This window comes from Crinia signifera, chromosome 1 (assembly GCF_055691185.1).
Source record: "Crinia signifera chromosome 1, ASM5569118v1, whole genome shotgun sequence".
NCBI classification, from domain to species: domain Eukaryota; kingdom Metazoa; phylum Chordata; class Amphibia; order Anura; family Myobatrachidae; genus Crinia; species Crinia signifera.
In genome coordinates this window covers 444,132,351-444,157,044 of record NC_139217.1, presented here as the reverse complement: position 1 = coordinate 444,157,044, position 24,694 = coordinate 444,132,351, and the positions used below count along the sequence as shown (strand labels likewise).

The 24,694-nt window shown below is 47.8% G+C and overlaps 1 protein-coding gene across 1 annotated transcript; it reads right to left on the bottom strand.

Annotated features, from left to right (window-relative positions):
• Positions 1-896: 896 nt before the first annotated feature.
• On the bottom strand, positions 897-23,723 carry EMB (embigin). Its single transcript, XM_083153887.1, has 9 exons — positions 23,383-23,723; positions 16,161-16,247; positions 14,477-14,669; positions 12,040-12,128; positions 9,876-10,003; positions 7,679-7,961; positions 7,148-7,190; positions 7,003-7,054; positions 897-1,709 (listed from the first exon to the last, which is right to left on the bottom strand). Exons 1-9 carry the CDS (start codon positions 23,465-23,467, stop codon positions 1,707-1,709), a joined length of 963 nt encoding a protein of 320 aa, XP_083010013.1. The 5' UTR covers positions 23,468-23,723; the 3' UTR covers positions 897-1,706.
• Positions 23,724-24,694: the final 971 nt, after the last annotated feature.

The following is a 24,694-nucleotide window of genomic DNA, read 5'->3' as shown; positions in this document are numbered from 1 at the left end:
TACAGTACAATGCATAAGTTACAATAGGCAAAGTGGCCTGTGTAATGTAATACCCCTTTTACACCATCAAGTCCCAGGTCGTACCCGGGACTTTAGGTGCGGCCTCAACTATGGAGCAACCCGGCTTGAGGCCCCTTTCACACAGGCACCCCTACCCAGCTTAATGGCAGGCGGGTGATGTCACCAGAGGCGGGGCCTGTGCCAGCGCTGGGAGATGAGAGTATCTTCCAGCACCGGCTTTTCCATTTACCTGTTTACACTACACTGCGATCCGGGTTGAACCGGTGTTCAACTCGGGGAGCTTGCCAGGTTGAAATCAACGCCTGCAACCCCGGGTTTTTGCACACTCCCGTGCAAAACCTCAGGTTATTAGGGCTGGTGTAAATGGGGTATATTCTATTACTCCTTTCACCTCATAAATGCCAGGTCGGACCCGGGATTTGGACATAGGACCATCCTGGGAGTGAACCAGCATTTGCGAGGTGAAGCTTTCCTCAGCGACCCAGCAGTAAGCTGGGTCGCTGACGTCACACGGGGGCAGCGCCAGTGCTTGGAGCTGATGCTGCCTCCTCTCTATAGTGTAAAAAGGGCCCCGGCCGCTTCACCCAAGTTACTAGTTTACAAAGCCCAGCAAACCAAGGTCCGACCTAGCTAAAACCCTTCCTTTAACCCGGGTCGGAATGCCGGGCTGCTGGACCCAGGTTTTCCCAAATGGCGCTTTCACACTGCACAGAGGTCCTGGTTATTTGTGCGGTGTGAAAGGAGTATAAGTTTGCTATCTAATATTGCACATCTCCACCCTATTAACAAAGTATTATTCTTTACAAGTAAAAACCATATCATGTATACTGTATAGGCAATCCTTTCTCAGACTGGTATATAGGAACCAGTGAGTGTTCATTTAAAATACACCTGCATTTATTGTTCTGTTCATATCATTGTACTTAATATTCCTCTTGTCTTTGGTTGAAAAACAGCATGTAAAGTGACCAGTCCTTCCCTGTAATATGTCCCATTTACAGTGACCTGCTTCCCTATGACACGTCCTATTTATGGTGACCTCCTTCCCTGTAATATGTCCCATTTACAGTGACCTGCTTCCCTATGACACGTCCTATTTACGGTGACCTCCTTCCCTGTAATACATCCGGTTTGCAGTGACCTGCTTCCCTGTAACACGTCCTTCTAAAAGGCTGCAAGGCTCGCAAGCAATGTGGACTACGTGGCCTTAAAGACGTACTTTGTCAGAAAGGAGACACTACAGACCACTTTAGGGAACATGACCGAACTGGCTCATTATAAGGCCCCAGCCTTACCAAAGAGAAACACACGCTATTGGCAGGTCCACCATGAGGAGGCAGTGATTCCATATTAAGACCCGCCCCTTTATCACCCGTGATTGTTGGACAGGATGCGAGAGTAGCCTATTCAAAAATCATTATTCTCCCGCAGCTTTGGGGAGGGAAAGCAAGTATGCATAAAGGGTATCACAGAATAGACCGGCGTTAATGACGTGATGCTAACTACAGGATTCCCTCTGTTGCCAAATGCCAAAGAGAGTTGTTTTAAGAATATTGGAAATATTTGTTTTTAAGCAAGGGAAATATTCCGATAGCCGGGAACAGTGTAGGAATGTGACTCAGTTTCGATGACTGTGCAGTGCGCGTTGATGACGGTGAATGTGGAACACTGCGGCTCATCTGTTGTCACTGTATAGGGAAGACACAAAGGAACACAAGATTAGGGTGCAGATAAGGAAAAGGCAATGCTTGCTACACTCATAGGGCCTGATTCAGCAAGGTTTGCTAATCAGCAGTCGTTCGCTGCTTAGCGATCCCTGAAACGCCGCCCCGGGCAGAACGTCCGTGCCCATCGAATGATTTCTCTCCTCTTTGGAAATAAAAGTCAGTCGAAATGGTCTTTTATTTACATCAGTGTCCGCCAAAGAGGGAGTGTTCCCCTACACACCCCCCTCCCCTACCGTTACAAACGCCCCGGTGACTGTGATAGTCGCCAAAGGCGTCCGTACAGCAGCCCTGCACATGTACAAATATGAGCCGCGAATACACTGAGACCGAGTGGCAATGAATCAGGCCCATAGTTTCTTCTACACCTTTCAGTACAGTGATATTGAGTAATTGAACATGCAGCTGTATGCCTGTCATGTCCTGTACATAATGTGCGCAGTCTTCCCTACTGCTTGTACCAAATTCTATTGTTCCACTTTTCAAGATTCAAACCTAGAATTCCCATTTCATGGTTGTAACTTCTCATATTCATGGCTCAGATTATTTCTCCCTAATTACACTTGTTCCTCTCCCAGTCACAGTACTGTCATTGGGCCTGATTCAGGTCCCGAGGGAGTAGCGGAGCATGCCACCAAGTATCATTGCACCATATGGATCTGTGCATAGCATGCCGGTAGGCATCAGACTGTCAGCGATTGACTGATGCCATTTGGTGGTAGAGAGGAGGAAGGGTAGTGCCGCTGTTGAAGGGGAGGGACAAGGCCAGGATCTCGGTCCAATGACAGAGATTCCCGGCTTCTTTGTTGTGCAACCCCAAGGTCAGGGGCAGATTTAGGTGGCACATTTATCGTTGACCCCCCCTTCCTTCTGTCACCTGCCCTAGTAGGGGGTCTCACAGCAAGGTGCGCTACTAGGCATTCCACTATTGCCCATTGGTCACATAGCCGGCTAATAGTGTCGCAGATGTCCTGATGCTGTGCCCTAGGGGAAGCGGTACATCTGTCAGAACAGACTTAGGTCTCCAAGGTCGACAGGGTTAAAGGTCGACATGGCTCAGCCAATGTCGACATGGTTTTAGGTCGACAGTCATTAGGTCGACATGAGTTTTTCACAGTTTTTTTACCCGAATGTCGACATAGTCAACATGGACACAGTTGGAGTTGAACCGCAGCCCCTCGCATCGCTCGCTTCACTCACAATGCTTCGGGCACGGTGCCTCGCTGCGCTCGGCACACTATTTTATTCTCCCACCACGCCCTAGTGGATGGTAGGGCATGAAATACCGCCTGTCGGCACATGTCGGCTCAAAAAACAGTGAAAAACTCATGTCGACCTAATGACTGTCGACCTAAAACCATGTCGACCTTGGCCCATGTCGACCTTAAGTCATGTCAACCTTTAACCCTGTCGACCTTGGGGACAGTCGACCTTCCGGGGTCGACCTAATGACTGTCGACCTAAGTCTGGTCTGACAGATGACCGTTTCCCGTCCTAGGACCACTAATGCATTACTATATTAGTGCTATGGACACAGCAGCGATAGTCACTCTGACTCCTTCTGAATCAGGCTCATTTTCCTTTCCTTGCACAGACAGTCACAATTGGAGATTGACCACGTGGGCGTTTCATTGTTACAAAGATAATAGATCACAATATTACTAAACATAATATAATGTTAATCTTGACACCAGTTGTATCTCATTTATTTAATAAGAATAAAGGAAAGAAATAGATTAAACTGGTTAATTAAGTCTCCGTGTAATTAGAATAAAATATCACAGGGCGAATGGGGAGGAAACATGTCAGTCCGGTATTAATGCCTCATCTCTGTATTCTTGGGGCAATCTTACTTCTGTGTCTGTGTTACATTTGGTGACGGTAGTGCGCTCAGCTCATACTCCTTCTGCTGAGAATCTTAAACTGGATACACACCAAAAGATTTATTTGTTCAATCTGTCTGCTGGGAACAAAAATCTGGTAATGGGAGGGATGCACTAACGCAAATATGGTATACGGTCGGTTGGTCGACCTAAAGATGGTCGATAGTCATTAGGTCGACACCACTAGGTTGACATACTGGAAGGTCGACAGGGTTCTAGTTTGACATGGCACAAGGTCGACATGGGGTTTTTTCACTGTGTTTTGATCCGACATGTGCCGACAGGCTTTATTTCATGCCCTACCATCCACTAGGGCGTGGTGGGAGAATAAAATAGTGTGCCGAGCGCAGTGTGCCATGCGAGGGGGCGCGGTGCACTTACAACGGTGTCCATGTCAACTGTGTCGACATTCGGGTAAAAAAACAGTGAAAAACCCCATGTCGACCTTTTGACTGTCGACCTAGACCATGTTGACCTAGAGCTTGTGTTGACCTAATGAACTGTCGACCTTTTGCCATGTCGACCTAGATCTCTGTCGACCTTCCAGTATGTCGAAAATGCTGTAAAAACTCAGTTATTAGGTTTTTACCGCATTTTGGAACGCACTAAAAGCCGATCACTTGGTTACGGCGAGGGGGAGTATCGCCAGCAAAAACCTATGGGCTTTTCACCGCTACTTGTTGCCACCCCGCACGGAACCCTGCAAGTGCTGTGCTGCCCAAACCAGTGACCTTCTCCGCCCTAGCCCCATAACTCCCCTTCCGTCTTCAGGCAGGAAGATGTCGGAACCCCACAGCTGCAGTAGGGGACAGATGGAGAGGGGAGAGCTGCTGGGGACCCGCTCACCCCTGCTGCCATTTGCGATACTAATCACATTTGTTAGAGCATTTGCGATTAGTAGTGAGATGGCTTAGAAAATGCCCATAAATAGCTACGTGTGTAGGGACCGTTACACATACACCGCTGTAATGCACAAGGGAGCCCATTTAGACCCGTTCGGCAGCATGGGAACGCCCACTGTTTTATGGGAATCCTCGTAAAAAACGCTGAGTGTTCCCCTGGGAACGCAGGTGTGTCAATGTCTGTGTGGGGAGGGCGGTTGATGTCACATGACAGCAGCGTGTGTCAATGTCTGTGTGAGGAGGGGCGGCTGATGTCACATGACAGCAGCGTGTGTCACTGTCTGTGTGAAGAGGGGCGGCTGATGTCACATGACAGCAGCGTGTATCAATGTCTGTGTGGGTAGGGCGGCTGATGTCACATGACAACAGCGTGTGTCACTGTCTGTGTGAGGAGGGACGGCTGACGCCACATGACAGCGGCTTGTGTCAATGTCTGTGTGAGGAGGGCAGCTGACGTCACATGACAGCGGCGTGTGTCAATGTCTGTGTGAGGAGGGCGGCTGATGTCACATGACAGCAGCGTGTGTCAATGTCTGTGTGAGGAGGGCGGCCGACGTCACATGACAGCAGCGTGTGTCAATGTCTGTGTGAGGAGGGCGGCTGAAGTCACATGACAGCGGCGTGTGTCAATGTCTGTGTGAGGAGGGCGGCTGATGTCACATGACAGCAGCATGTGTCAATGTCTGTGTGAGGAGGGCGGCTGATGTCACATGACAGCAGCGTGTGTCAATGTCTGTGTGAGGAGGGCGGCCGACGTCACATGACAGCAGCGTGTGTCAATGTCTGTGTCAGGAGGGCGGCTGAAGTCACATAACAGCAGCGTGTGTCAATGTCTGTGTGTGGAGGGCAGCTGACGTCACATGACAGCGGCGTGTGTCAATGTCTGCGTGAGGAGGGCGGCTGACGTCACATGACAGCGGCATGTGTCAATGTCTGTGTGAGGAGGGCGGCTGATGTCACATGACAGCTGCCATCTGAAAAGTAAGTATTGACTTTTCAGACTGAAGGCTGCAGAAATCATTCGATGGTGAGCGACCAATGATTTCTCCTCCGTTCATGCACATGCGATGGGATGTGTAATCTTACATATCCCCTTGTATGTAAATGCAGGGAATTCGCGCAGAGGAGGCGGTCCTCCTGTCGGCCAGTGTAAACCTGTTCGCTAGGCTGCAAACATACGCAGCACAGCGAACAGGTCTGAATCAGACACAATGTGTAACACAAGCCTCCCCGGTACATACAAGTGCCTCTGTAATACACATAGCTGCCTACCCTCCTGCATTCTGCAGGAGACTCCCTGACATAACAGCAATCTCCCTCTCTCCCTCATTAGTCTAGCAATCTCCCTCATGTCACCTAGCCCACATTACACTGTTACATCATAGTTACCTCCCCTCCTGCATTCTGCAGGAGACTCCCTGACATAACAGCAATCTCCCTCTGTCCCTCATTAGTCTAGCAATCTCCCTCATGTACCTAGCCCACATTACACTGTTACATCATAGTTACCTCCCCTCCTGCATTCTGCAGGAGACTCCCTGACATAACAGCAATCTCCCTCTCCCTCATTAGTCTAGCAATCTCCCTCAAGTCACCTAGCCCACATTACACTGTTACATCATAGTTACCTCCCCTACTGCATTCTGCAGGAGACTCCCTGACATAACAGCAATCTCCCTCTCTCCCTCATTAGTCTAGCAATCTCCCTCATGTCACCTAGCCCACATTACACTGTTACATTTTGGGGAAAAAAGGGAATACGAGACAGATACATTTACATTGAATCATCAGCACCATTTCCCAGCACATTACCAAGTACAGTAGCTCTTACTAACAGCTTTGGGGATCATCTACATTTGGATATAAGTCATTTTACAAGATTCCTCTCAGATGTAGCAGTACACACCCACGCTTCTAGGTGCCACGTTCACAATCTCTTTTCACAATCTCTCCATATATGAAACTAGACACGCCCTTTGGGAGGAGCATGACACGCCCCCTCAATGGTACGCTAAGCAAAATTCTATTTCCAACTATAATCTCCCTGAGACTAGTTTTCAAAAGTTGGCAAGTATGGTAATACACCAAGTGTAACACAAGCGCCTCTGTACACACAAGTGCCTCTGTAATACACCAAGTGTAACACAAGCGCCTCAGTACACACAAGTGCCTGTACACAATTTATGTTGAGGCCTGGAGCTGTATCTCCATCCACCTTATAGTTAATCGGGTCCTGGCTATTGCTGCCCCAGCCCAAGACATATAGGGGGAAATTTACTAAGATGGGATTTCTATTTCACATGGGATGTTGCTATAGGCAACCAATCCGATACTATCTATTATGTTCTTCTTCTAGAAGGTACTAAATAAATAAGATTTGTTTGGATTTGTGTTCTGAGATGAAAAAAAAAAAAGATTCCCCACCCCCCCCCCCCTCCCCGCTCCTCTGTCCCCCTTTCTATGGTCTCATACCTTCCTCTGTCTGGCGGCACTTCCGTCGGCACTGCTGCTGTCTGCAGATTTTCTGTAGTATTAAACACAGTGAGAAATATGCAGTAAATACAATTGTTGGAGAAAGAGGTAACTTGGAGGGAAACTATTGGTAATGAGCCCTTACAGCTGCTCCATTTGCTCCAATTGTTCATCGTCTTTTCTCACATCTGTAGAAGAAACACATAAAGAAATCAGTGAGTGCCGGCTCGTTAGTACAGTCAGTTAGTGGTGCTCAGACCGGTATCCGGTCGATAGGCCGAGAGACTACAGTAGATCAACTACTATTGGTCGACGGTGATTAGGTTGACACCTAAAAATGGTGGACACTGCCAAAAGGTCGACACAAGCAAAATCTGGACATGGAAACGGTCGACACAGGAAAAATTTGACTTGTTCTTACTTCACGATCCCAGAGGGTACAGAATTAGATCATAATACTCAGCGAGCCATGAGAAGGACCGCAGTACACTTATACGTTGTCTATGTCGACATATGTCGACATAGACACCAAAGAAGCCGTGAAAAACTCATGTCGACCTTTTCATGTGTGGACCATTTCCATGTTGTGCTGTAGCTTTAGGTGCAACTAAATGGGCATCTACAAATCACCAGCTAATGAATAGAAGAAAATATAGTGTAAGTGGGATTCTCTTACCGTCTTTGGCCTGTTTCCTCTTGCTGAGCATCTCATAGCCTAAAATAACAGCTACTAGAACTGCAACCTCAGCAGCTATGGCAAGGAAGACCCTAAGCGGAACCATGTAACTGAGGACCGAAAGATGAACTTGTCCTTCGCTTTCTCCTGTCTTAAAAATCGCCTTGCAGATGTAAGTCCCGCTGTCACCCTCGGACAGGTCTGCTAAGTGCAGCTTTGTTTCGTTCCTTTTTCCTTTGTGATGTTTATATTTTGCTGACATCATAGAGAAGTTTAGTACCACCTATAAAACAGCAGAAAAATACTTTGTGAGCTACGGAATAGGGAACCACGATGAACTGAACAAAAGGTATCTTTATGGTTCGGTGACACCAGTGCTAGCGCTACACTGGTGACTATGGGCCTTATTCTGGTCGGTGCGGACGGAGCCGAATATGCGGGCAGGACCGTGCGTCCTAAACCCCGCCTTTTGTACGGATCGCTCACTCCGTCCGAATGCGGTAAGCCGCTGACCGCACGGAGCACGAGTGGATTTCTCACGGATACACCTCCTCCATCTCTTGGAACCTCCCCCATCATTCGATGGTCGCAGGACCGAGTGGTCCGCCAGCTCCCGCAACCTCAGACCCACACGGGCATTTCTCCGTGCAAAAGCAGGGATCTGGGCGGGCAGCTGACATCCGGCAATGTCATATGTCCGCCCCCTACACGTGCGTCACGGCCACATTACCATACGTACGCCCAACGTTTTCATGGGAACGCCCATGAAACGCGGGGTGTAAACATATGGTAATGAGCCCAAACAGCCCTTCACGCCCCTCTCCACCCCCTGTTCGTAGTGTACACATTTCATGCGGAATTTGGACGTGCGTTCCGTTCGCACATGCGCAGAGACGCCTCTGCACATGCGCAGACACAAAACATCGGTGGTACGAACGCACGCGGACATTACCGCACCAACCAGAATAAGGGCCTTTGTTTTCTCTTCATTATATTTACAACCACAAATGGCCATTGGGAACTGAAGTTGGCGAACCGATTATTCATAATGCCGGCCACTAGCACCGCTGCGGTGTCTAAAGACATAGCTATGTGGAGTACAGATGTGGCCCGTGTCATCATTGGCCAGGGCTCGCCAGACCCTCCCCTCTGGTGAGCGCTGGCTGACAGGGGCTACACTGAACTTGTCCCAGTCTCTCGACGGTGGCGCTGCGTGTCCCTGCCCATCTCCGCTTCAGGGAGATAGACAGGGTTAGGGGGGGTCGGGGGCGTCGAGGGGGACCGGCGTCGGCGACGAGGGAGGCGGCAGGGACCCGGAGCAAGCTCCATTGCCACGGGGCGCGCAAGCCGGTGGCTGGGAAAAGTATTGCCAGCCCCTGCAAAAATGAAGCTAGCTTCATCTGTATGCAGGCCTGGATTGCGGGTGGCCAGGGAAGGAGGGTTAGGTTCAGGCACTAGTGGGGGGATATAAGGTTAGGCTGTGGGGAGGGGAAGGTTAGGGTAAGGTTGCGGGGAGGGGAAGGTTAGAGTTAGGCTGCGGGGAGGGGGGGTTAGGTTCTGCCAGCAGGGTGCGGGGACATTTAAGTGGTATGTTATCTGTTATTGGGCGGAATTCTCCAAACTAAAAATGCTGTAAATTCTGGATTTTTACCGCAATTTCATATGCAGCAAAGCCCACCACTGGGGCTTCACTGCGAGGGGTTACGCCAATTCTAGATGGCGTAGCCCCATTGAAGCCTATGGGCTTCCCTTCGCGTCCCACGCTGCTCCGCGCACCCCCCACCGATCCGCATTGTCCCCCTCACCTTTGTCCGGGCAGCCTCCGGCAGCCTCCAGAACAGTGATCTCCTCCTCCCTGCACAGCTTCCGGGTGCAGGAAGGAGGAAACGGAGCACTTACAAAGCGGGTAAGGGTTCAGGGAGGGAGGGGGGACCTGCAGCACATCACCGGCCATCGCTTTTGCGTTAATAATCGCTTATGTTACTGCATACGCAATTATTAACACTGCGAGTGCCAGCAATGTGCAGCTGAAGTTATTAGAGAATCCCGCCCTCTGTCTCAAATGATGTAATAGGAGAAATTTTTATTTTAATATAGGATTTGAACTAGGATTTAACTGTGAAACTGGAAGGTGAATGCGTCTCACTGGCACATTTGTGTAATGGTGAGAACAGGAATGTGGTGAATTGCAGCCTACCTGCTCGTTCTCCGTAACCTTGTACCAAATCCATTCCACAGGGTTGTAGGCGGAGCTATCACATTTCATGACTATAGAATCTCCGTTATAACTGACGAAAGACTTGCTTACGACATGGACAGCAGGAACTAGAGTGAACACAGTTACATGAATGACATGACCTGGAGGTGGAGGGAACTTTGACATATACGGAGGCACATTTGACAATACGATGTTCCTTAATCAGAAACCTCACATCACTACTCTGCCAAGGAACCTATATGTAATTTGTGGGCACCGGGGTGATTTCGGCGATACAGCTGCCAGTTTTAAAACAGCAATTTGTTTTAGGCCCAAACCAATCTGACTTTGCCCTGAAACTTTAGCTATTTTAAATATATCCGCTATACTGATGACATTGCACCAGTGTGCGCATATCAGGGCCTAGTACATTCCAGCTGGCATGCATTCTGAAAACCTGACACTGCCCCTGTCACATGTAGTCACATGTCAGAATGAGTGCTCTGGTCAGGGCCGAAACTAGGGTTTCCGGCGCCCGGGGCAAGGCAGTCATTTGGTGCCCCCCCCCCCCCCAGTGATGCTGCTGCGCGCCGGAGGCGCGTTGAAATTTTCGGGGGGGGGGGGGGGGGGGGGGGGGGGGGGGGGGGGGGGGGGGGGGGGGGGGCGTGGCCTAATTTGTGGGCGTGGCCTATAATCGCTGCTCTCCCGCGAGGCCACGCCCCCATTTTGCCGCTATGGGGGCATGACCCAGAGGCTCTGTGAGCCTCTAGCCATGCCCCCAGCCCCCTGGCTGCGGGAATAGACGCTGTGCGTATGCGCACAGCGTTTATTCCCCGCTGCTTAGTTAGCAGCTGACAGGGGGGACCGGACCAAATGACGCCTTGTCCCTGGCGCCGGAGACCCCCCTCTCCCCGCACAGTCCTCTCACCGCCACGGCTGCTGCCCTTCTCCTCCTCATCCCATGCTGCTGATGGTGTAGCCGCATCTTACTTTGACTTCGTCCGTCTCCTACTAGCGCTGCGGCGGGAAGCGCTGATGACTTCAAAAAGACTTGCCGGACGCTGATTGGCTGAATTCAGCCAATCAGCGTCCGGCAAGTCTTTTCGAAGTCATCAGCGCTTCCTGCAGCCGCGCTAGTAGGAGATGGACGGAGTCAAAGTAACATGCCGCTACAGCGTCCACACACCTGTCACCGGACCTCACAGCGCCCCTCACCTCCAGCGCCCGGTGCGCGTGACCCCCCAGCCCCCCCTAGTTACGGCCCTGCTCTGGTCCATGGCTGGGTACCTTCCCGGTGCCATAGTTTCTAGAGGTGCCCATACAAGGTGCGATGATCTCACCCGTTATGGGCTGGATCGCATCGCATGCGATTTGCATGCGATGTTATCTGCGGGCAGTTCAAAAAGTATGTGCAGCACATACTTTTTGTACTGTGCAATGTGATGCCCGGGAAAGTGCGCGCGGTGGGGGGGGGGGGGCAGATGTAACGTGCAGAGAGAATTAAGGTGTGTACACACGGGCTATAATCACTGGCAATATAGTCGCTGAGCAACCATATTGCCAGCGATTGGAGTGTGCACCAGCGATTCATCGCTGGGTTCGTGCTCCCGTTTTTAGCCCTCTTATGATCGCTGCTTGCACCTGCGACCAGCTGATTACCTCTGCGGCTCCCCCGGCAGACGTTCCCTTTCATCAGCGACCGTCTCTGGTCGCTGATGAAAAGAAGACACTGAGCGATATATCGTCCCCGTGTGTGCACAGCTTTAGATTTGGGTGAGTTATTTGGTTTCTGTGCAGGGAAAATACTGACTGCTTTATTTTTACACTGCAATATAGATCTCACTTTGAAGTAAATCCTCACCCAAATCTTAGTCTCTCTGCACGTTACATCTGCCCCACCTGCAGTGCACATGGTTTTGTCCATTTGAGAAGGAATTTGCCTTTGCGAGTGAATAAGAATACATTTCTTCTGTGCGTGTAAAGGTAAAGTCGGGTCGTAAATGCCATGTCCTTGACCCTGGTAAATTCCAGGGTCGGAGACCCGGGATTTACAACCCGGGTTGACCCTTTCACACAACTAGAACTACTTCATGTGGTAATTTGATTTTCTGTGTGATTGGTGTATTACAGAGCTGTCTGTAGTGTTGTAATATTCTATTCTTACCCTGTACATGAAACGTTCCTTTTACTTCTGTGTTAGAATTGAACACACAGCTGTAGTTTCCAGTCTGGTTCAGGTCTGTTACTACAAATCTAGGAATACAAATATTAAGTTTATGTTCAAATGACAAGCTCATCATATTTCAGCAGCATATCAAATATACTCTAATATAAATACTGGTGGAGCAGAGCTTGGTGTCCTGTATAGATTTGGGAATGTACATTCCGGGCAGGATGTGCCAATTAGTCTTGTACGCGCCGATCACAGCCGGGTTCCGGCTGATGGTCCAACAGTGGGGATCCCGACAGTCAGTATCCTGACGTCGGGCATCCCGACTGCCGGTGCTCCGACACAGGGGATCCCGACACACAGGGGCTATTCTCCCTTGTGGGGGTCTACAACCCCCATAGAGGGAGATTATAACCTATGGTGAGCGTAGCGAGCCACTGGGCCCGCAGCTTGGCGAACGCACATCTTTGCACTTGCCCCCCCTGTCGGAGCACCGGCAGTCAGGATCCCAACGTCGGGATACTGACTGTCAGGATCCCCACTGTCACATCCCTATACCACACCCTCACAGCCGTTGTGCCCCTTGTGTTCCCTGATGTATTACATTTTTGCCTTCTTGCGGCTGCAGCTCTGTATGGGAAGACGGGTTTTGTTTGATTGCTTGGTCTTTAATAGTAAAAAACTTCTAACATGCTGGACCGGTATTTATATGTATATTGAGTTTACTATTACTATTTATTGTTACTATTAATGACCAAGCAATCAAACTTGCCAGAGTGCTGTATTTATTAGACTTCAATAGCAGTAGAGAAAAATTGCCATGTCAGTATGGCAGAAATTAAACTCCGGCGCCTGTTCATAGAACATAAGACCAAGCGATACTTCCTGTGTAAATCTATGAGGAAACAAACCGCGGCGGAGGTATCGCGGAATTTTGTGTGGCAGGGAAATTAGTTTTTTTTTGTGTAAAAATTAATACATACGAGACCACTGTGCAGCCGCGGAAAAAATGATACAACGTGGCGGAATAGGATAGTACATCCCGCCCTCATTTTGGTTTGCGCTTTCACAGCTGTCTCCAATATTGACCGAAATAAGGATTTTTCATATTTTGACTGTTTTTACCTCCTTTTTTTCTTCTTTCGCTCTTTTCTACATACCATTATGGTTCATTTTACTTTTCACTAATGCTGGGAACATACTAGATGAGTTCCATAACCGCAGATATAGGTGACTATATATCGGCGGTGCCGTGGGAGAGCGATATTGAGCGCACACACTGGTATCATTCACGATATTGGTCAGCGACGTCACCCAATCCCCGCTCTGTACATGCAGTTGCTGACGATACCGTCAGATTGAGCTGCTTATACAGATGACGGGGGGGGTCGTTAATGACCTGCGGCTGCATGCATCGGTCGCGATACTGATTGTACACACTGGACGATATATACGTGATATCGTCAACAATATTGATATCGTTGATTCAGAGGGAACGTTTTTCATTGGCAGATGTACGAAGCCTTGGAGAGAGAGATTAAGTACCATCCAATCAGCTCTTGTCATTTTTCAAATACAACATGGCAGTTAGGAGCTGAATGGCTGGTACTTGATCTCTCTCCACTGTATCACTATCCATGACTTAGTGTATGTCCCCACAGTCTAATTCACTGTCAAACTACCTGAACTCAAAGCTACCGATCCAGGCCTACAGCCAAAGATTCCCATAGCAGATCCCTATGTACTTTATCTCTCCCGCTCTCACAAAACAATCTTTTGTGGGCCTCATGCAACTCAGCCTGTGGTCTGTGCATCTACAGATGTGCCCCACTACATTGGCCCTTATTCTGGTTGACTCGCAAGGATGCGAATCCGCACCCTTGCGAGTGCACCAGAACCCGCCCTGCGAATGGCAGGCCACTCGCCTGCCAATTAGCACACCGTGCACCTTCGCACGTCCCACGAATAAATGTTTCACATAAACATCCATTCATAGGCCGGGGGGAAACTCCCACATCTTTCGATGGTCGCTGACCATCGAAAGATGTGGTGCGCTCTCAGGTCACTTATACAGTATATATGCGTGCACATTCGGGAGGAACTGGGCGGGTAGCTGGCATCCAGTGATGTCAGCTGCACGCCCCTGGTGCCCACATCACCCGGCGATTTCCATTGGAACGCCCAGCGTTTTCATGCGTTCCCATGGGCGGGTACCCATGCAAATTCACATGAGCGCGAACGTACCTGAATAAGGTCCATTGTTTCTGTGCATAGCAGCTTACTGTAGCGGGACCGAGATGCAAGCCCAGCGCAACATGGAAACAGTCCCATTGAAGTGAATGGGAGGTGCGCGATGCATACGCTTGCTTCCATTCACTTGTTTAAGAAAAAATATTGTGCAGCGGAGACAAAGTGCACACGTGATACTCACTCATAAGAAGTGTGCCACTGACTATCTGTATTATTGTACATGTATAGATCACTTCTTATTTGTTCCTCTCCATGTCTCCATGAGACATTGTTAATCTGGGAACCTTTGAAGTCGTTCAGTAGATTACATTCCAGCTTCAGACGGACTGTGTTGTCAATAATTATATTCTTCTGGGTTCCTTGGGACGACGAGGCTGACGGACAAATAGAAAGTGTTCTTTATTAGTCATAAATGCAACTTCATTCCAAACCCAAGAACAACAGAAAGAAGCAGAGATGACAGAAATATAGTGATTTGTTATTAGCGTATATAACTGCTGAACAAAATATATATATAGATATATATCTATATATATCTATATATATAGATATATATAGATATATATATATATATATATATATATATACACACACACACACACACACGCATATCTATAAACCAAGTCATTCATTTTACAGTCAGAGTTCATCAAGATTAAGTTTAATACTTGGAGCTGGATTCCATTGTCGTGCCTGATCTCCCGTCTGAAGTGACGGGAGATTGTGGGATGATATTCAATTGCGGATTTTTAGCACGCTGATTGCGCCCATTATGGTTAGGTTTAGTCGTGTAAAGCAGATACAATGGGGGTTATTCTAGTTGATTCGCAAGACTGCGATTTCGCAGCCTTGCGAGTCCACTAAACCCCGTCCGGCAAATGGACACCCACCCGCCGCCCCCTCGAAGTGTGGGTTCGTCCGCACAGGCTGCGAATGGATGTTTTGCATAAACTTCCATTCGCATGGCTCGGGTAACCGCCCACATCTTTCGATGGTCACCGACCATCGAAAGATGTGGTGCGTGCACGCATATATAAGTGACTTTAAGTCACTTACATTTGCGTGCACGCTGGCATGATATGGGCGGGCAGCTGACATCTGGTGATGTCAGCTACCCGCCCCCCCGCACCAGCGTCACTGCCTCATTACCAAGAGAACGCCCAGCTGAGCGTTCCCATATGTTAAAAGGGCAGCCCGGCGCCCGCCGGCCATCTCCGCCCACCGCACGCCACCATGGGTGCGTACACCCGGGAACCGAAAGTTCGCCGTGGGTGCACGCACCATACATCTGCACATGTGCAGAAACCCGTCTGCGCATGTGCAGGCGCCCAACATCGGTCCTGAGCGCGAATGCACGCAGGCCCGAACAAACGTGAATAACCCCCAATAGGCGCAACACGAAAAGTTGATCAATTACAATTTGTTACTGTGGTACACACTAATAGTGTTTATGCTGTTTATTTTTTATTAATTAAAAAATCTCCAAAAGAACCATCCCGTCATCGTTCAGCCAGCGCTGGCACTGTCCTCTTTTTCCATTCCTAATTAGGCTAAACTGATGACTTTTCTCGCTTTTTAGCTCCCTTGGGTGCCCTCTTGTGGCTGCCAGTGGTAAAAACATTTTAAACAGGCCAGTAGTTGTAAATTTATTAAAGCTTCTTAAAAGTGGTGCTATTGCCCATAGCAACCAATCACAGTCTGTCAATCATTTCAAACTATAAAAAAAATCCATTGCCCTTCTTTGTCTTGAGATATTTCCAGATTGTGTGATAGCTGCCTGCAGAATGTCTACATAACAGCCTTATACGAATCCAGAGAGCTGGACGAGGATATCTGGATTACACTGATGGAAATGCAGATTTTACCTGTAATGGATAAGCTGTGTTTTACTACGGCATTGTCAAGGCCGCCATCGTCATCTTTCACAGGCGTCTGCGCTGTCACATCCGGACCTAGGTGAGGATTCACAAAGCATTAAATTGGATTCATTCCATTTCACGTTCCTGTAATACTAGTTGTGTTCCGAATTTAACCTCCAGCCCCAGCCTGGGAAATCAATATTATGTTTCAGCTTTAAAAGCCTGATTCCTTTACACAGTCCTCCTTGTGCTTATACAGATTATTTCTCAATTTCTCCATGTGTTTCGGAATATAAAATCTTAGTGCGGCATTACAGATAGAAATCTTGCATTCCGCGCACCAGGGTAAAATTGACCTAGCTAGATTTAAAGAAAAAGTCCCAAATATACCACTACAGGAGACGCTAACATGGCCGCCATGATCGGTGGGGGGTACTAATTACCCGGGACGGATGGAGGGGCCCAGCGGGGGACCTGGTCTGCCGCACGCACTCCCCCTCCCTGGCAGAAGTGTGGCACATGCTGGATTGTGCTGTACTGCAGAGGCTGCAGCTGATACCCCTTTTACACCCCCGGAAAATCCGGGTCAGCGACGAGTCAGACCCGCATCATCGGCGGTGTAAATGGGACAGGCTGTGTCCCTTTACACGGGACTTCTACCCAGGTCCTGACAGTCATCCGACCCGGCTACTGTTTACATCAATGAGGGAACGTGCAACCTGCGGACCGCAGCGTCAGCAGGTTGGACGGGGGGGGGGGGGGGCACAGACAGCCTGCGCTGCTGTCTGCTATACCCTGCAGACAGCAGTAGCGGCAGCGGAGGAGGTGAATGGATGCCTGTGTGCGGCATCCATTCACCACCCGGACAAGGGCTGGGGGGGGTGCACGGGGGCTGCCCAGCAGATTACCTTAGTGCTGGGCTTGCCCCAGCGCAGCGGTCCGGGTCCCGGCGGTGGCGATTGGAGATGATGTTATCTCCAAGCGGCTCAGGAACCGCCTACACCGGGAGGGGGGGCGCCGGTGTAAAAGGGACAAAACGCTGGGTCGCACACGGCTTGATCCTGGGTCCAAAAAGCCAGATGCAACCCGGTGTTTTGGTGTAAAAGGGGTATTAGTCTGAGATGCCCCTGGCAGACTCTCCCTGACTACCCCTGCTCCAAAACTTTTTTAAACACAATTTTTTGCTAAGGGGGTGTGGTAACGCCTCCTGCGATTAGGCCACACCCCCTAACAATTTACCAGAGCTGGTCATCATCTCAGAAGCACTGGTCTCTAACTGCACATTTTTAAATGAATCAAAAGCGTTTGAATTTCCATTCAATTTTGATTCGACTTTGCTTATATAAGCAAAATTGAATAGAAAAATAGACAAAATCGTACAGCCTATAGAATGTTTCCAGATGTACTTTTAGTTTTCTTTCTCTGGTATTACCTAGGGATGGCCATTATTGCCTTTGCCATCGATGGTTGCCATCGATGGCAAAAGTTCAACTGGCCTTCGATAGTGTATTACTATTCAATGGATGACCATCGATGCTTTTACTTATCGATGGTCATCCATTTGCTTTAATTGGTTGGCCTGTGGGCCAATCAAAATATGAGGGTGAGGCTTCGTGGGTGGAGCTATGCTCCATGTCCCGGCCCCTTGGGGAAAAAGCAAAAACGAAACTATTCGTTTAAGCTTGACATCGATGGTGGGAAACCATCTGGTTCTCCCCCATCGATGGCAAAACTATTCGACATCAGCCATAAACCATCGATGATTTCTAATCATCGATGGTCAATGGCCATCCCTAGTAGGGATTATAGTCTCTGTCTTTCAGATCAGAGAGTCATTTCAGACAGGTTGGAAGTACGCTTTGCTGCCTTGACCAAGCTCTTGAATGACCTTCTGTTCCAGCAGCTGCTACAATCTATGCTTGAAATATGCTTAACTCGCAGTTATCTGATACTGTGGAAGTAGGTATATACCTTCCTTCAATCTTTGGTTCGATGGCATAATACAATGGGAGATTTACCAACAGCCAAAATGCTGACATCATAATGCCAGGTGCAGAAAGATGGAAAGGAGCATTTTACGGTTCTGTCAGGTAAATCTATATATATATACGGCACTTTAGCATCAAGTTTACAGCGCTAATGACATCACAGTAAAATGCTTCAAATAGCATTGCCCCCACATCTGCATTCTGCCCACATGGGCCTGATTCAGGTGCCGACGTAGGAAGGCCCCATGAGAGAGAAATTCTGCCCATGTGCAGGGCTACAAATGCATTCGCAGCCGCCAACATGAGGAAAAAAACATTAACTCGCCATCAATTTTCCCCCCCTCTATTCGCAGTGCCGAATCAGTCTAGTCTCACTCAGTGATGCGAAGGCCATGGGGAGAAGAAGGCCGCAGCGGCCCTCCCTCCCAATGGTTAGGGAATGTGTGCGTTTTCTGGGGCAATCCAAGAAAATGCTGCGTTACTGCCACCAAACGGACTTTGCTGGCTGTCTTCGTACAGAATACATCCGAAAATCGCTTGGACATTGAATTCGCTGCCCAGCAAACAAGTCTATATACAGCCGCCTGCCTCCACCAGCCCCCACCATCTGCAGGAAGGGGGCATGCGAGACGCTGCCGCCACCTCCCCGCACCCCCCCCAGCCCTGCTCGTCTCCCTGAAGTGAAGATGGGCAGGGCTTCCGCTCCCTGCCGCCGAGTGACTGGAACACGTGTGTGTGTGAGATGCTTGCGCGTCCCAGTCAGATGATGCGCCTCTCCACCGGCGATCGCCAGATATATATATCAACATGAATGTGAAATTGTATTTAAAGTATACACTAAATGAATAACCATTGTGTGTGGCTATTTATGGTTGCATAAACAACGTGTTCACACTCAGAGCACAACTTAAGTAAAATGAGATCTAACGCCCCTGAGGCCTCATAAGGGCCGGCTTTACCGTTAGGCAGCTGCCTTTTTGGCTCAAGAATCTGGTCGGCACCCCTGAGTCTGACAATGATAAAACTAAGCATGCCCCTAGTATCCCGTTCACACCGCACCTCGGACCCGGGTAATTGCTGGGTTGCTGGCGTGTTGACCCAAGTTGAGGTGCAATGTGAATGCACCGAAGCTTATAACCTAAGTCAAACAACCCGGCAATATGACCTGGGTTATAAGAGAGGTTAAACCTGGGTTGCCCTCTGTATAATGGGCAACCCGGGTTTAATGTGAAAGTGCCGGACTAGGGATCGAGATCCTGGGTCCAAAATGGATTTTCTATCTGAAAGGGGTATAAAAAAGGCATCCTTGTTTGACTTAATGCAAATGGCAGGTATTGAACTGTTAAGATACCACCTCAACACTTTTACCTGAAGTTCTGGAAAGATTTGCCTAGGGTGCCAACAAAAACTTGTACAGGCCCTGGGCTTCAGCAGTTACAAATTGGTGACTGGGAACAAAAGTCTTGAAAAAAAAATGTGTATTTAACCTGTGTGCAAATTTGCTTGTTGTTCCTTGTTCAACCAAAATACATACAGATGACCAGTGGTCAGAATGCTGGTGGTCAGGTGTTAGGTAAGTGGGCATTATGTGTATCAGGGGTGTTACTACTGTGGGCAATATGTGTATAAGGGGCACTAGTACTGTGGGAATTATGTGTATAAGTGGCACTTCTACAATAAACATTATGTACATATGGGCACTACTGTTGTGAGCATTATGTGTATAAGGGGCACTACTACTGTGAGCAATATGTGTATAAGGGGTACTACTACTGTGAGCATTATGTGTATAAGGGGTACTACTACTGTGAGCATTATGTGTATAAGGGGTACTACTACTGTGAGCATTATGTGTATAAGGGGCACTACTACTATGAGCATTATGTGTATAAGCAACACGACTACTGTTGGCATTGTGTGTATAAGGGACATGACAACTGTTGGCAGTATGGTGCAGATTCTGATTCCTTGTCATGTAGTAGCCAATATGGCCAACAAGATACTAGCCTGTATAAAAAGGGGCATGGAAGCTAGGGACACCAAAATAATTATGCCACTGTACAAGGCACTGGTTAGACCTCATCTAGAATTTGGGGTACAATTCTGAGCTCCTTGCTACAAAAAGGACATTCTAGAACTGGAAAAAGTCCATAGTAGGAAAACCAATCTAATAAAAGGGTTGGCGTCATTAACTCTTTCAAGTCCAACGTCTAATCAGGCTCAACAGCCCTAGCGCTAGTAGCAGATCCGATGGTGAGCCACTTAATGAGAACATTAACATCGTTCGACATTCAATGATCTATTTTTGAATATAAAAAAAAAACAATTACAATTATTTTTTTTTATATTTAAGTCATACTCCAAAAGATTAAGCTGTGAGGACAGATTATCCAAATTAGTAATGTTTATGCTGGAAAAGAGATGTTTACGGAAGACATGCTTAACATGTACAAATATATCAGGGGCAATATAAAGAACTGTCAGACACCCTACTTACTTTGAATGTGGATCGTTTCATCGACCACACTTAGGTCGACAGTCATTAGGTCGACACCGTTAGGTCGACATGCAACTAGGTAGACAGGGCTCTAGGTCGACATGGTTGAAGGTCGACCGGTGTCTAGGTCGACATGGGATAAGGTCGACATGAGTTTAGGTCGACATATCGTTAGGTCGACAGGTTGCGAGGTCGACATGGGTTTTTTCACTGTTTTTTTTTACCCGAATGTCGGCACATGTCGGCCTAACGCTATGTCGACCTAAACCCATCTAGACACCTGTCGACCTTCAACCATGTCGACATAGAACCCTGTTGACTTAGTTGCATGTCGACCTAATGGTGTCGACCTAAGTGTGGTCGATAATATGACCATATACTCTTACTTTGAGGTAGGAGACTAGGAGACGATGGGCTCAGGCTGGAGGAGAGAATATTTTGTACCCTCGATGGGCTCAGGCTGCAGTAGAGAATATTTTGTACCCTCCAAAGGGAAGGCTTTTTTACGGTCAGGGCAGTAAAAGTATGGAACTCTCATCCAGAAGAAGTATTGTCAGCAGACACAAAATACATTTAAATATAGGTTAGACAAGCATTTATTGGATAAAAACATCCAGAGGTACAACAAATAAACATAATTTAGTCCAAAGTGGAATTGAAGTAAAAAATTCAAAAGGGGATTTAACATCTAGACAACACACACTGAAAGGTTGAACTTGATGGACACAAGTCTTCTTTCAACCTAAACTACTATGTTACTAGTAAGTGGCACTACTACTATGGACATTGTTTGGATAAGGGGCACTACTGTGGGCATTGTGTATAAGGGGCACCATCTGTGGGCATTGTGTATAAGGGGCACTTCTGTGGGATGTAATGTGAATGAGGTACACTACTATGTGGTATAATATGAATTGGGCACTACGTGCAGTGTAATGTGAATAAGATCTTGATACTGTGGCATATTTTGAATTGGGGGTACTGCTGTGTGGCCACACCCCTACCTTGAGAGTCCACACCCCCTTAGTGCACATTATACCTTTATAAAAATTTGTTAGAGGGGCAAAAATTTATAGTTACCAAGGGGGGCCCCGAACACCCTGGTTGTGGAGGGTGGTGCTGCTGAAAGTTGGGGCTTTGTCATGCTGAACAGGTGCAAATGCAACTGCAGGTGCTAGGATGCGGAGGCTGCCTAGTACAAGGCAAGGCCACCACCTTTGCTGGGTCCGCCTCTGTGATGTCGCAGGCCAGCCATGTTCTGGGTCACAGCAGCTACGTGTCACGTCATGCTGTCACTGCGGCCTCCCCCCAAGCGGTCCGAACACGCCTGTGTTGTCCTGACCGCTCTCACAAAACACTGCATCCTGCCCCCGCAACGCCATGTCGCCACCCCTGGCCAGCACTGAAAATGTGATCTCCTGTGATTGCAGTTCCAGGGCTTGTGCGTGCGTGCGTGCGTGCGTGCGTGCGTGCGTGCGTGCGTGCGTGAAGTGTGAATAAGACAAAAAAAAAATTTCTGTACTTCAGCGGCCCACTTTGAATCGGGCCCATAGATAGATAGAAAAAAAGAGATAGATAAAAAGAGAAACATAGATAGATAGATAGATAGATAGATAGATAGATAGAAAATAAACAGAGAGATTGAGATATATAGAAGAGAGTGAGAGATAGAGAAACAGAGATAGATAGAAGAGAAACAAATATATAGATACAGTAGATAGATAGATAGATAGATAGATAGATAGATAGATAGATAGATAGATAGATAGAGAGACATAGATTTATACAGTAGATATATAGATAGATAGATAGATAGATAGATAGATAGATAGATAGATAGATAGATAGATAGATAGAAGAGAAACAGAAATATAGAGATAGATAAAGAGAAACAGAGATAAATAGAAGAGAAACAAATATATAGATACAGTAGATAGATAGATAGATAGATAGATAGATTGATAGATAGATAGATAGATAGATAGATAGATAGATAAACAGAGATTTATACAGTAGATAGATAGATAGATAGATAGATAGATAGATAGATAGATAAATAGATAGAAGAGAAACAGAAATATAGAGATAGATAAAGAGAAACAGAGATAGATAGAAGAGTAACAAATATATAGATACAGTAGATAGATAGATAGATAGATAGATAGATAGATAGATAGATAGATAGATAGATAGATAGATGAGAAACAGAGATATACTGTATAGATAGATAGATAGATAGATAGATAGATAGATAGATAGATAGATAAATAGAAGAGAAACAGTGATATATAGATACAGTAGATAGATAGATAGATAGATAGATAGATAGATAGATAGAAGAGAAACAGTGATATATATATATATACAGTAGTAGATAGATAGATAGATAGATAGATAGATAGATAGATAGATAGATAGATAAAAGTGAAACAGAGATAGATACAGTAGATAGATAGATAGATAGATAGATAGATAGATAGATAGATAGATAGATAGATAGATGAAGTAGAATGTAAGTCACACATTACATAATCATAGTTATATAGGTTACATTGTATATTAGAGTATACTTGCGAGGTCACGTCAGTAAATCCCGTATTGCCCACAGTGTCCCCCAGTTACAGCACTAGTTCCCCCCAGTAGCAGCCATCACACCGCAGCCGCAGCCAGTTACCTCTGCCGGCCAAGGTCAGTGATCCCCGCAAGGTCGGCAGCTAGTGTGCGGGGTTAGGGGGACACTTACCTGCCTTGTTAGGGGTGATGCCCGGGGAAGCCACAGACAGCAGCCCGCAGAGGACAGGCAGGACGCCGGGCAGAGAGAGCCGCATGGTGACGCCGGTGCAGTGGGTGAGCTGTGAGCCCGGTCACTGGCGGGAGCTTCCTGCAGCAGGCAGGGTGTGTGCTCCGGGTGATGGGGATGAGACACTCTTCGTGTCATCACACTGCTACATCCTGTCTTACCAAACCTCCCGGTGCTGTCACTGCCTCTGTCCCCAGCAATCACACAGTGTCCTACACTACTGCAATTATTATAGTAACAGCAATGGTATAGTGGTAGTAGTGTCATACTGTGTGCCAGGTACATTCTGGAGGTCATTCTGGTTGGCAATGGTGCAGCGGTAGTAGTGTCATACTGTGTGCCAGGTACATTCTGGAGGTCATTCTGGTTGGCAATGGTGCAGCGGTAGTAGTGTCATAGTGTGTGCCAGGTACATTATGGAGGTCATTCTGTTTAGCAATGGTGCAGCGGTAGTAGTGTCATACTGTGTGCCAGGTACATTATGGAGGTCATTCTGGTTAGCAATGGTGCAGCGGTAGTAGTGTCATACTGTGTGCCAGGTACATTATGGAGGTCATTCTGTTTAGCAATGGTGCAGCGGTAGTAGTGTCATACTGTGTGCCAGGTACATTATGGAGGTCATTCTGGTTGGCAATGGGGCAGCGGTAGTAGTGTCATACTGTGTGCCAGGTACATTATGGAGGTCATTCTGGTTAGCAATGGTGCAGCGGTAGTAGTGTCATACTGTGTGCCAGGTACATTATGGAGGTCATTCTGGTTGGCAATGGTGCAGCGGTAGTAGTGTCATACTGTGTGCCATGTACATTATGGAGGTCATTCTGGTTAGCAATGGGGCAGCGGTAGTAGTGTCATACTGTGTGCCAGGTACATTATGGAGGTCATTCTGGTTAGCAATGGGGCAGCGGTAGTAGTGTCATACTGTGTGCCAGGTACATTCTGGAGGTCATTCTGGTTAGCAATGGTGCAGCGGTAGTAGTGTCATACTGTGTGCCAGGTACATTCTGGAGGTCATTCTGGTTAGCAATGGTGGCGCGTTAGTAGTGTCATACTGTGTGCCAGGTACATTATGGAGGTCATTCTGGTTGGCTCGCAAAGCAGCTTTGCGAGCCATGTAACACCGCCTGCCTACACGCACTGCGAATGGTCGCTGGCCACTAAATGATTTCTGTAGTGCTTGCAAATCTAAGTCAGTCCTGCTCCGAGTACCGGGAGGGCAGCTGACGTCCGGTGACATTAGCCGGCCGCCCCGGAATCC